Source organism: Pseudophryne corroboree, chromosome 5 (assembly GCF_028390025.1).
Source record: "Pseudophryne corroboree isolate aPseCor3 chromosome 5, aPseCor3.hap2, whole genome shotgun sequence".
NCBI lineage: Eukaryota > Metazoa > Chordata > Amphibia > Anura > Myobatrachidae > Pseudophryne > Pseudophryne corroboree.
The window spans coordinates 409,928,486-409,942,296 of record NC_086448.1 but is presented as its reverse complement, the minus strand read 5'-3'; the positions used below and the strand labels follow the sequence as shown (position 1 = coordinate 409,942,296).

Here is a 13,811-nt window from a genome sequence, read left to right as displayed (position 1 = left end):
TCCAATCCAGGAGATATTGCAGACAGTCATAACGAACCTGAGAGTCAAGTATCTTCTTAACTTCAAATTCCTCATCCCTCAATCTGTTAGAACAAATGGTTTCAGCAACGAAATGTGGAATGAAGAAGGAATCATGAGGTATGAAGTCAACTTGAGTCAATATGCTACTGGACTGGTTATTTCTTTGATTGAAAAAGGTCCAATAAAGTGGGGAGTGAATTTCAATGGAGTAACTTGTAAATGCATATTTCGAGTGGACAGCCAAACCTGATCCCTTACTTTGAAACTTGGAATTACCCTTCGTTTCTTGTCGGCCCATTTTTTTGTAACGAAGAGAAGATTTCTGAAGATTAACATGTACCTTATTCCAAATTTTGGTAAGATGTTCCAACGAGTTTACTACAGCAGGTAGATCCAATACCAGTAGTCCTTGGAATTCTGGAATTCTAGGATGAATTCCGAACACAATGAAGAATGGTGTATGTCCGGTAGACGAATGGTAAGTATTATTATGGGCAAACTCTGCCCAAGGCAAATGCTCCACCCATTCATCTCGAGAGGAGGACAGAAGAATGCGCAAGAACGTCTCCAGGTCCTGGTTGACTTGCTCTGTAGACCCATTAGTTTGTGGATGATATGCTGTTGAATATTGTACCTTAACCCGTAATGCGGAGCAGAGAGCTCTCCAAAATTTTGCTATGAACTGAACACCTCGATCAGACATGATTTAAGAAGGAAATTCATGTAATATGAAAACTTCTGAAATAAAATGCTGTGATAACTCAGACGCAGGAGGTAACTTTTTTAGTGGGACAAAGTGAACCATTTTGGAGAAGAGATCAACAATAACCCAGATTGTGGTAAAGCCTTGTGAAGGTGGTAAGTCAGAGATATCCATTTTTAATGTTGGCCCCCAGTAAGACCTTTGTAAAAATTCTACTGTTTTGTGAATTCCAGTATGTCCGGCAAATCGAGAGGCATGTACCCAGGCAATGAGTCTCTTCCGAAGATGAGAAGACACAAAGGATTTGCCCACAGGAGGTTGCAAACGAGTGGATGCAAAAACTTTGGGTTCTAGGACTGGTTGAACTCAAAGAGTGTCTTCCGATTCCGTAAAGGAAAGTGAACGGGATAGAGCATCTGCCTTTTGGTTTTGAGAGCCTGGTCGAAAAGTCAGAACAAAACTAAAATGGGTGAAGAACATAGCCCATCGGGCTAAACGAGGACTGACACATTGAATATTCTTTAAGAAGATCAAATATTGATGATCTGTGTAGATGGTGATGGGATAGTTAGCTCCCTTCAAGAGATAGCTCCACTCTTCCAGGGCTAACTTGACAGCTAGAAGTTCTTGTTACCCAATAGTATAATTTTCCAATAGTATAATTTTTCTCAGTTGGCAAGAGTTTCTTAGAAAAATTTACGCATGGATGAGGTCTACCGTTTTCATGTTTCTGATAGAGAACGGCACCCACTGCTATGGAGGAAGCATCTACTTCAAGAAAAAATGGCTTGTTGATATCAGGTTGTTTTAACACTGGAGCGGAAATAATAGCTTGCTTCAATAAGTGAAAGCAGATTCTGCCTCAGGTGACCGTTGAGTTGGGTTGGCTCCTTTCCGAGTGAGAGCAGTAATCGGAGCAACTAAGGTGGTGAATCCCTTAATGAATTTCCGGTAATAGTTGGAGAAACCTAAGAACTACTGTATTGCTTTAAGCGACGTGGGCTTGGACCAATTTAACACAGCCTGTACTTTTTCAGGATACTTTTTATTTTAATCACATTTTCTTCAACTTTTTTCACTTTTTCTATTGATTTTAATATATTTGATAACGGTTGAATAAAAATGACTTCAGTTTAAATGATAATAATAAAGGATATATTTTATTAATTGTGAGGTTCTCAGTGCATCCAGATAACAGATTCTGTTTCTGTGTGTATATCCCCTGAGATCTAATTTGGTGAAAACTGAAGCTCCTTTAACCCGGTCGAAAAGCTCAGTGATGAGAGGAAGCCAATAACGTTTTTTAATTGTGATATCTTTCAGACTCCTGTAGTCTATACAGGGCATCAATCCTCCATCTTTCTTTTGTACAAAAAAGAACACAGCTCCGACCGGCAAAGTTGATGGTCGAATGAACTCTTTGGCTAGGTTTTCCTGGATATTCTCCAACATAGCTTTCATTTCTGGAAGTGAGAGAGGGTATGTTCGGCCTCTAGGTGGATTTTTCCCGGGGAGTAAGTCGATAGGATAATCCCAACTTCTATGAGATGGTAAAACATCAGCTCTTTGTTTACTAAAGACGTCTGAATAAGAAGCATATTGAGATGGTACTTGCAGGGAAGACGGAAAAAAAACTTTATTAAAAGGGTTGATGCTCGGCAAAGATGAAGAAAAACAAGACTTTCCCATGACAAAATTTGCATGGACTGCCAGTCCACGTGTGGATGCTGATTTAACCAAGACTAATCTAGAACTATTTGGTGTGATGCCTTAGGTATAACAAAAAACTGTAATTGCTCTGTATGAAGAGCTCCAACATGAACACAGAGAGAGAAAGTTCACTGAATGACAACCCGCAGACAGGCAAATGGTCCAGCAGAGATTCTGAACAGGAAGCTGTAATTACAGAGCCAAATCCGCAGTGACAAAATTTTCTGCTGCCCCCGAATCTAAAAGATTAAGAACAGTCTTAGAACACTGAGGTAATTCTAACAAAATTGTCAGGGTCGGTTCAACTGGTTTTGGAGACAGAGATAACATTCCCAACCTGATGTCTCCAGGTCCGGTTAGGAGCGGTAGTTTCCCTAACATTGAGTACTAGTTGCCACCATATGCCACTGCATTCCACAGTGCAAACACAAATTCTCCCATCGCCACTTCTGGCATTCCTCGGGTGTAAGCTGGGCTTGGTTTATCTTCATGGGTTCTTCCGGTGGATCCACAGTGGGAGGAGTTAAGGGGGTGTAAGGTGTAGGTCAGAATCGGTTACTGTCTCCCCTATTTTTCTCGGCCTGTCTCTCCCGGAAACTTAGGTTGACCTCGTTGCATAAGGAATTGAGATCGTCCAATTTAGGTAAGTCACAATTCGTTAAATCATCCTTCAGATGATCAGATAGTCCATTCCAGAATTTCATTGCAGCTCTGAAGCCAAGGTCTGGAACTGAATTTTGTACTGCCCTAAGGGCCTGTTACCCTGCCGGAGACGCATAATTTCTATAGAGGCAGAAGTTAAACACCCAGGCTCATCAAATATTTTCTTGAATATGCCAAGAAACTGGGTAATTATTTAGCAGAGCATCCTCTCTTTCCCAGAGAGGCAAAACCCATTACAAGGCGGACCCCGCAAGCAGAGAGACGATGTACTCCACCTTGGCCTTGTGTCGGAAAATGAGACGGCTGTAGGGTAAAGTGAATGTCACACTGGTTCAAGAATCCGCAACACAGTTTTGGATTCCCATCATACTTGTCTGGAGTGGGCAATCGTAAAGACAAAGACGTAGTAGCAACTGGAGCTGGTGCAGCCTGCAGGACAGAAGATTCTGTTCGGCGACTAGTGACCATACTAATCATGGAGGCTTGAATAGAATCTTGATGAGCTGATATCTCTTGCAAACACTGAGCTAGCTGCTGCTGCAAGCCCTCTAAGCCCTTCAAACGTCTGTCAATACTGTGCAGGAGTTCTTGACCCGAGTCCTGACCACTTCCAGAATCCATGACGCCAGTGCAAACTATCAAGTTCTGAGAAATTTGTGGATCCGGATTTGGCTCAGGAGACTCTGGAGTCCCAGGATCTTTGAACAGAAGACATGCAGGATGAATAAGAGACTAGGGTATTGTCCCAGTACCGCATAGAAAATCCAGTATGATTGCCGGAGGTGAGTGAAAACTTGGTTCCCGTGATCAGAGGCTGACGGAGAACTCTGGGGTTTTGGTAACTGTGGGCTGAGGCTCGGAGGCAGGGTAGGCTGCAAAGTACCGAAGGATACAGTGGCAGGATTTTAGCAGGACTGACTCTGGATATGATGCAGCCGAAAGCTGGAAACTGATTATCAAACAAGTGCTGCATGGAAAAAAGAAGAAAAAACCTCCACACAAATGGCGCACACAGATAATACTTATGTGGATTAGCTGAATCAGTCTCAAAAATTTTGGATTTTTCAATGAACTTTAGAACCTCAAAAAGAAATAAATAAAACACAATAGTGTAATATCATCACAACATTTTCAATGGAATTATCTAGGGAAACTCGTACCCGTTGAATTGTCTACCAGGTTAATGATAGACCAAATGCACATCTAGAAACCAGAAAGGCCGTAAAACTTCTCCTAAACGAAGTCCTCTTCCCGTCTCTTCTGATAATAACTCCTCCGGATTTACATGTGGGTATAAAGAATCACCACCATAGTGTAAAACCACAACAAATTTATAGTACAAACATAGATAAAAATTAGCCTCCCACCCTAATAGGTGGTCTACTAAGCACAAGTTGACAAAAACAGCTATTGAAATATGACCAAGATGTTAGATAGCAAACATAAGGACTCCTACCAGATGGAATGGTCTACCATATAGTGTAGACCAGTGGTTCTCAAACTCGGTCCTCAGGACCCCACACAGTGCATGTTTTGCAGGTAACCCAGCAGGTGCACAGGTGTATTAATTAGTCACTGACACATTTTAAAAGGTCCACAGGTGGAGCTAATTATTTCACTTGTGATTCTGTGAGGAGACCTGCAAAACATGCACTGTGTGGGGTCCTGAGGACCGAGTTTGAGAACCTGTGGTGTAGACAATATCACAGGATTAATGGAAAAACCTCAGGCATCCCCGGAAAGCAGTCCCTCTGTCCTGGGTAGTGGTCCTCAGTTTGCAAGGCCCCTCCTCACCAACGCTTTTCGATACACATGGGTATCTTTGTCAAGGTGTGAGGAGGAAACACTCTCATAGGGAATTTATACCCTTTTCATACAACTTAAAAAAATCCCTAAAACCAGACATAGACCTTCTAAACTTTCCCTATTCCTATATCCATAGTGAACAAATCCACTCCACACAGTCCATTTCGGATTACATAAAAGATTATGCTTTCTTGCTCTCCACGCTCCGTTGGATTCAAAAGAAAATTGCGTCATTTACCGGAAGTGACGTTCCGTAACTTCTCGCGATGTCACATCCGGTCCGGAAATAGAGCGCACAGCGGAGATTCTTTTCCCCATATCTGATGGCGTGATCAGTGTAGTTCCTTATCTTCATTGTGATCATTCCCCCAGAAATATTCAACGTTATAGAATAAATGTAGCAACACTTAGCTGAACAGTGTCCTCAAAATAGATTTTTCCAGACGCCATCTTAGTAACACTTGTAGAGCGGGGATCTTATTGGTTGATAATCCTTGAATTGATAAACAATTAAATAATAAACCACAAAGCAAAATTTTGTTAAAATTGCACAACAAATAGTTATAAAAAGGGGGGGGGGGAAGCGGGGGGAGAGGAAAAAAAGAGGGGACAGAAGGAGCAGAAAAAGATCCCTAATCTACAGGAACTATTTTAATTTGAAATCCTTGTTAATTCCCTTAGGTACAAGGGTTTAGAATTGATGAATCATTTGCATTTCATTCCTTGCAAGGAAATTAGCAAGGAATGAAATGCGAATGATTCATCTGGTTTACCAGATTTATACCTGTGGCATGGATCCCATTGGTTGCTGCAGCCAGAACCTCTTTCTGAGAGATGGAAGGGCAAAACACACCTTTGCCAGAAGCCAAGATGGCGACGTCGGGAGCTGGTGCTGATGACACTACACCCAGCCTGTCTCTCTCCTGCTACCGCACACAGGCCCCAGCATGCCTGCCTGCACACCTTGCCCAGCACCAGGAGCTGACATCCCCGCTGGAGGGACCCCGCCAGAGCACCTGGATGGGTAATTCCCAGCCCCCCTGCCCTGACTCGGCAAGACCGTGACAAGTTTTATAGAATGCACTTGGTAAATGTTACGTCAAAGCTTATTGTTTGCCATGGTCAGCTTCTCTGCTGGTACATTATTCAACTCTTTTCACTGCTTCAAATATCTCCTACTCAGTTTTTTCTCCCACATTTATTGCATTAGCACTATGTTCACATTCCATATACAGTGAACATCTGCAAGGCCAGATTAACAATGGGGCGGATGGAGCTGCAGCTCCAGGCCCTCAAGATTGATGTGCTGCTGCAGACAGGAATACATATTTTCCTACTGCAGTCTGCCAGTGGCCGTCTAAGGACCTGCTCCCTTCCTGGCCAGGAAAAAAATCATTGGTATCATATATATATATATTTATTTTTGTGCTATACCCCAGTGTACTGCACCATTTTTTTTTGTGTGACACTGGCAGTCAGACCCAGTGTATCATACACATATTGTCAATGGCGCCAAGAGGGGTTGTGTGTGGTTAGTTTTTACCTGGGCCCAAGCCTGTTGGAGGGGCGGGGGGGGGGGTCCCGCTCCCCCCCCCCCCCCTTCCAGTTGTAGCCACTTAGATACGGGGAGAAAGAGGACTGACAACTGTTGCAGCAGCTTCTCTCCCCAGCACATGACACACGCTGCTGTGTGCTGCATTGGGAGAAAGAAGTAGCTGCAGAAGCAGTTTCCTCCCTCTCCCTGCGTTAGCAATTGCACCTGCACCCTCCCACTCCCTGGTGTCTGCCCCCGGCAGAGATTAGTGCTCTGCGCGCGCAACCACAAAGGGTATGTGGTCTATATGGAAGGGGCATGGCCTTGTGGCAGTGCCACAATTATGAGCCACGCCCCTGTTTTTCGTCACTGTGGGGACATACTCACCGCTCTGTGAGCTGCTGGCATGCTCTCAGTCCCTCTGTCTCCCATGAATAGATGCTGTGCTATTCACCGTTGCTCTCCTAAGCAGAGCAGCGAGTGACATGAGCCCCTCTTCCCCAACCACAGGACACTGCAGCCCGTGGGAGGGACAGTCCCAAAAACACTGATCTGTCCCGCGAAAATCGGGACAGTTGGGTGGTGTGCAAATGAACAAAAGGAAATGTCCCTTGTTAACATGATAAAAAATGAAAATTTGAGTAGAACTCAATACATGTATGTTTATAAGATTTTACAATTATGTACAGTAAATGCAAACACTAATAACACATCTATGACATCATTGCGCATTGAACAAATAAAATAACATTTAGTCATAACAGTGGTAATTAATATATCTTTTAAACTCAAAAAATGGCAGCCATCTTTAAGCAATAACTATAGGGTCCTAGAGTGTTTAATTCCATACATCTGCTATTATAATTTGTATCCCAAGGTATTGAGATTTTCTATTATAGGGTGAGGCATTCAGCTGAAACAGATTGCAGCAGCTTTCTGAAGTAAAGTGCAGTAGTGCAGTATAAGGACAGCAGCCTTAAATCATCGGTAGCTGCAAGTGCTACTCATATTCAACAAAATAGAAAGCAACGTGAACACTCTATGGAGTCCCATTCCTGGCAGGTAGGAGAAACCCTATTACCATTGTATCACCATTGTTCTACCATTGTTCTCAACCTACTACTGTATTTTGGCAGGTCATGTGTAGCTTGACTGCAGAACAAGTGGGCTGGGCAGTGCATCACCATGTGCAAACTTACTTGTTACAAACAAATTATGTGAGTCCCCCCCCCTTCTGTAGATAGTGGTTACCTTTGGCTTTCTTGAATAAAGATGATTACATTGTAATGTTTCCAAGTGAGGGCAGGACCCATTAAATTAAGATGCAAGTACCTAATGTACTCTTATTCTGTGGTTCTGGGGTGTATTCACTTTAAATGCAACAATTCAAGACTCAAAGGTAAGTATTCCTTCCTGTACTACGCTTCCTCACCAAACAGAGCATCAGTGATCACTGCATAATACATAGAGCATCATATGCGTGTGACACCCCCTAATATCCGGCACCCTCCTCACACACACCTGCTCCTCCGATTCCTGCCCACCCCCACACCGATGCGGCCGGACAGGGATTACTAATGCGGTGCAGGCAATCAGCCAATCAAAGCTCATGGACCGGCAGCAGCGTCTCCTGATTGGCTGCCAGACCGCAAGCTTTGATTGGCTCTCGAACCGGCGCCATATTTCAAATGGCCGCCGGAAAGCGGAGTCGGGACACAGTGAGAGCAGCAGGAGAGACACGTGCTGCACTCCTCTCCCCTCAGACATGGACGGCAGCAGCGGAACAGAGGCAGCAGCCCAGCAAGCCTGCAGCAGCCATGCAGTGAGCACTATTGCAGGCAGTATGTGTAACTGGCACAACTCTGGTGGCATTCTGTAACTGGCACTACTCTGGATGACATTGTGTAGCTGATACTACTCTGGGGGCATTACGTGTATCTGGCACCGCTGAGGGCATCACGTGCATCTGGCACTGCTGGGGGCATTATGTGTATCTGGCATGGCTGGGGGCATATTGTGTGGCGTAATGTGAATTTGGGCTCGTACTGTGTGGCGTAATGTGAATTTGGGCTCATACTGTGTGGCGTACTTTTATTTCTCTGGAGTGTATTATATCTACTTTATTATTAGGAACTAGGGAAAAATTATATTAAGCCATGTGATTTTACTGACAGAATGTAAAATAGTGCTAAACATGTCCCTGGGTGGTGCTAGACATGCCCAAGACACATCCAAAAGGTGGTGCACCCCTTATTAAATTAGCTGTGCATGCCTATGGTGAGCATCAGTAACCACCATCACTGACTGCCATATAATACAGAGAATATCAGTGACACCATATAATGCAGAGAGCATCACTGACTGTCATATAATACAGATCGTATCATTGACGCCTATTAACACAAAGCGCGTTTGAAGTCAAAATCTAGGATTTTTGTCAACCAGGGGAAGGCACAGCATTAAGTCGTCGTCCCCGTCCCCCCGCATGTTTGTTGCTGTGTATGGGTATACAGTATGTGTGTGTACACATATCAACTTGAGCGCAAAGAGTGGGAAGCTACTGTACAGCTTCTTGGGAAGGGGTTGGCAAAAATAATGCATACTTTTAATTTATTAAAGCGGGATGCGTTGGGATGCCGATGGTCATGTGACCGATGCCGGAATCCCGACACCACTCAGGACACCAGCACTGGAACACCAACAGCCGACAATCTGCAGGTGAGTATCGGGGTATGGGTTATGGTTAGTAACCAGTAGCTGGGGGTGGTAAGGGTTAGGCACTAGGGGGGTGGTTAGCCATAGCCATCACCACCCCTGAAGGGTTAGGGAAGGGGAGGGGTAGAATACTTACCCCGTTTGGTGTCGGGATCATCAGTGCCAGGATGCCGCTGTCAGTCATGTGATGTAGTTCGGGAGACCGCCTGCCACTATACTGACGCTGGGATCCAGGCTTATTCAGAGACGGACAGTCGGCATACCAACCAACAGGGATTATTCCCACTCGTGGGTGTCCACGGTACCCATAGAGTGGGAACAGAACCTGTGTTGAGCACAGTGAGCCCACTGCATGGCAAGCGCAGCAAGCCAGAAAAGGGCTTTGTTCCACTCGCCCCCCCACGGTAATATAAAGATTGGGATCCCAGTGTTGGTATGGTGACCGGCGGGATCCCAAACGCTGGTTACTCGAACCCATCCCAGTCACACACCTATACACATACATACATACATACATACATACATACTATCACACGCATGCACATATACTGTCACACATCTAAACACATACATGCATGCATACATTCTCTCACATATATACATGGTCACACACCTGTAATTCAGGGACGTGCGGTGAAGTAAATGGCTCAGGAGGCACTGGCTAGTACCAGAGCAACATTTAGACACAATTTATGAGACAAAGGGTTGATGTGGGAATTATACACAGGTGCAACAGTTTATACTGCTATAAATTTGGCGAGTTTTGATCAGAGATGTGCGGAAAAGATAAGCAGATGAGGCACTGAGATTTGACTGTAAAAATCATTAGAATAATAAAAAGAAGATATTTATAATATGTTGTTTGTATTTGTCATATACTTTATATAGTCTAACCTCTGGTTTAAATGTTAGTATGGCAGCAAAGGCTCTGCCTCACCTACCTCACCCCACCGCACGCCACTGACCTGTGTACATTTATGCACAGTCACACACATGCACACATTAATACAGTCACACATATAATTAAACACAACATATAAGTACATACGGTGTCCCTTCCCTCAGTCACACTCGCCATTTAGGCTGGCTCATGCTGCCACTGAATAGCGAGGTCTCCTCCCTTCCTGTCTCCCATGCTAGCTGCCTGGCCTGGCACTGACTATACAGTGCACTGCCGTGTAGCTCTGCCCCCTTTTCGGACTGCACCTCCGATTGCATTGACTGTTGGCTGATTAAAGACTTATTGTGCCCATACACTTGTGTGATGCCCCGCGGCACGACATCGCGGGGCATTGTATTGGCAGTTCAGGTGCGATGAAGTCGCACCTGAACTGCCAAAGTGATTACCATCCGATCATGCGATAGATCGCATGGTAATCACGTGGTGGGCATGTCACCGCCGACTGGGAGCGGCCTCTGGACGCTCCCGGCGGGTGCCCATCGCGCATCGCAGTGCGATATATTGCATGTGTTTTTAAAAACACATGCGATCGAACTGCGATGCAATAAATATTAAGTGCAGCACACACTATCATGAGATGCGATATTCAAGCGGCGTGTCCGCGCATTGCGTCACATGGTACCTTAAATGTGCATACAATCCTTTGATTTCTCTCACAGATGCGGTAGAAATCGAAAGATAGTATGCCATATCTCACAAGTGTATGGGCTACATTAGGGGCCTGGGGAGGAGCTGAGGTAACTTGCTCCCTGTAACCCCTCTTAATCTAGCTCTGCAGGCCGCACTATACTGGCACCCCTTCTGATCCAATTAATTAACTAACCCCATTATTCCCAAAAGCATTTCCCTTATTATACCTCTCCCTCCACCCCCACTCAGGCAAAACAAAATGCTGTTTATTTCTATTACTTTCCCCTCACCTGTTGAAGATCATGTTAATCCTACTGGGGGGAGGGGGGCACTAGGAGCAGGTAAGGGATATGTGTTGCAACACAGCCAGTCTCCAGAGGTACACACATCACACAGCATTTTTTTTAATAAAAAAATAATAAACTTTATTCAATCAGCAGCGGGTCACTACAAAATACAAAAGACATCACTCTTTCCCCTCTGTCCTGTGTCAGTGTCATATCTGCACTATGCAGCGGAGTTGAAACCACCAAATGCCGTTGCCAAGCCATGCTGTAAGTCAGACTCACAGCTGATCGGTGAGCAGGAAAACCAATTCCAGCCACCTACTTACCTGTTTATACAGTTTTCTATCATCCTTCCATCCACCATGGCTTCCCTCCTATCATTACATAAGGGCATTAACTTTCCTCATAGAGTCAATTGCATACAGACATCTGCATTCTTTGCACAGAAACCCAAATCAAATACCACTGTAGATATTAATATTGGCTAATGTACATGTGGAATTAGCCATTATATACAATAAAACCTAGATATTGAGAATTATACTGTACTAGTATCAATGCGTAATCACTTTATCAGCCACATTGCACAGACACTAAGGATGAGTGGGTTCAATTCCCCGGGAACTGAACCCCCCCAAATTTCCCTATCCGAGCTGGGATCCGAGTCCGGCTCTGGACTTCCCACCTTACTCGGATCCCAAAACAAGGCAAAACATCATCATCTCGCTGTCGGATTATCGAGAGTTTTGGATTCTATATAAGTTCCCGGTGATCGGCGCCATCTTTACACCGGCATTGGAGAGTGTACTGTATGGATGTGTCCATCTCAGTACTAGGTGGCGTGGGGCGGGTGCTCTGTCTTCTGTATCTAAAAGGGGTGCTCTCTCTGTCTGCTGTATCTGAAAAAGGGGTGCTCTCTTTGCTGTATCTGAAAAAGGGGTGCTCTCTTTGTCTGCTGTATCTGAATAAGGGGTGCTCTCTCTGTCTCCTGTATCTGAAAATAGGGTGCTCTCTGCTGTATGTGAAAAAGGGGTTCTCTCTCTGTCTACTGTATCTGAAAAAGGGGTGCTCTCTCTGTCTGCTGTATCTAAAATAAGTGATCTGTCCATCCATCCAGGGGCTCTGCCCCAGTGTAAAATGAAAATAATTAAAGCTAAAAAGAAAAAGACTAAAATTATAATTATAAAAAATATATATATATAAATTTATGTTTGTGCTGTACCCCAGTGTACTATACAATTTGTATTTCATTTTCATAAGTACTGTGAAACAGTCATAAATGTAGGAAGGCCCTGCTCGCAAGCTTACAATCTATAGGGCCAAAACCAAAACTCGCAAGGGCGGTTTTGGCAAAACCAATACAGATCCAAAACTTGAAGGATATACAGATCCAAAACACAAAAAAATGGCCCGGCGCTCACCCCTAACAGACACCACTGAAATTATTTTAAAATATATTGTATTTTTGTTCATCTTGCTATAATCTTTTACAAATCCATACACCTGTATCATATTGTACCTCCTCGCTGTCTTGTCTGTGCCATGGGTTTCTGCCCATGCTGCCAGGGCCTGCAACTGCTTCCTTCTCCTTTTCATTGAGAAATGTAAAAAATCTTAAAAGGTTCACAAACTTTCTAGTATTGCTGTATAATAAAAGGTAAATACGTAATAAAAATGTGAATGAATTAATTATTACATAGATGTTTTGTGTAAGGTTAATATAACACTTGCAATTTTATTTGCTTAGGAAAGTAAGAGATGCAACAGGAGTTGACATTAATATGCGGGTTGGGGTGCACTCTGGAAATGTCCTATGTGGCGTTATTGGATTGCAAAAATGGCAGTATGATGTATGGTCACATGATGTTACCTTGGCAAACCACATGGAAGCTGGAGGAGTTCCTGGGTAAGAGAACATTTATTTTTAAAATAAGTTAATTACAGATATTTCCTTTTATAATGTAATTTTTTTTTACTTTTCTATCATTTACCTTTTTTTCTTTTTTAATATTATTATTACTTTGCTATTCCTATTATATGTAGTGAAAGTATTTAACAGTAATGTGAATTAGTAAAAAGTAAAAATATTAGATTTTATGAAGAAAAGCGGGCAAACACTAAACAGAATGAAAGAAGGTAACGTAAATACTACCAAGGGCATAGCCAGAACTTTGGGGATCACATAGCAACATTTTGAAAGGGCGTCTGTCCCAATGCTTCTAGAGAGACACCTCTATGCAGCAGTTCTTATGACCCATAATAGTGCCCTAGTTAATTTTCTGAGACACAGTAGTGCCTTAGTTAATATTATGCCACATAGTAGTGCCCTAGTTTACTTTATGAACCATAGTAGTGCCCTAGTTCACATTATCTCACATTGTAGGGCTGCCAGTACACATTCGAGGTCATTCCGAGATTTAGCACAGCTATGATCATTCACACTGACATGCGGGGGGAGGACGCCCAGCACAGGACTATCCCGCCCCGCATGTTAGTGCTGCCCCCCCCCTGCAGAAGTGCAAAGGCATCGCACAGTGGCGATGCCTTTGCACTTCAAGAGTAGCTCCCGACCAGTGCAGCTTTAACGTGCTGGCCGGGAGCTACTCATCGCTCCCCAGCCCGCAGTGGCTGCGTGTGACGTCCCACAGCCGCTGCGGACCGCCCCCTGTTCGGTCTGTCCACGCCTGCGTTGGCTGGACCGCACCCACGAAACGGCCCCCGATCCGCACCCCCCCGCCCAGCGACCGCCTCTGCCTGTCAATCAGGCAGAGGCGATCGTAG

At 44.2% G+C, this 13,811-nt stretch overlaps 1 protein-coding gene across 1 annotated transcript in view; it reads left to right on the top strand.

The window, feature by feature from the left end:
• Nucleotides 1–13,811, top strand: part of ADCY2 (adenylate cyclase 2) — a 1,664,414-nt gene that overhangs the window by 1,063,032 nt on the left and 587,571 nt on the right. Inside the window, exon 8 of the mRNA XM_063922769.1 lies at nt 12,778–12,936. Coding sequence (XP_063778839.1) covers nt 12,778–12,936 — 159 coding nt within the window. The remainder of the gene's footprint in view (nt 1–12,777; nt 12,937–13,811) is intronic.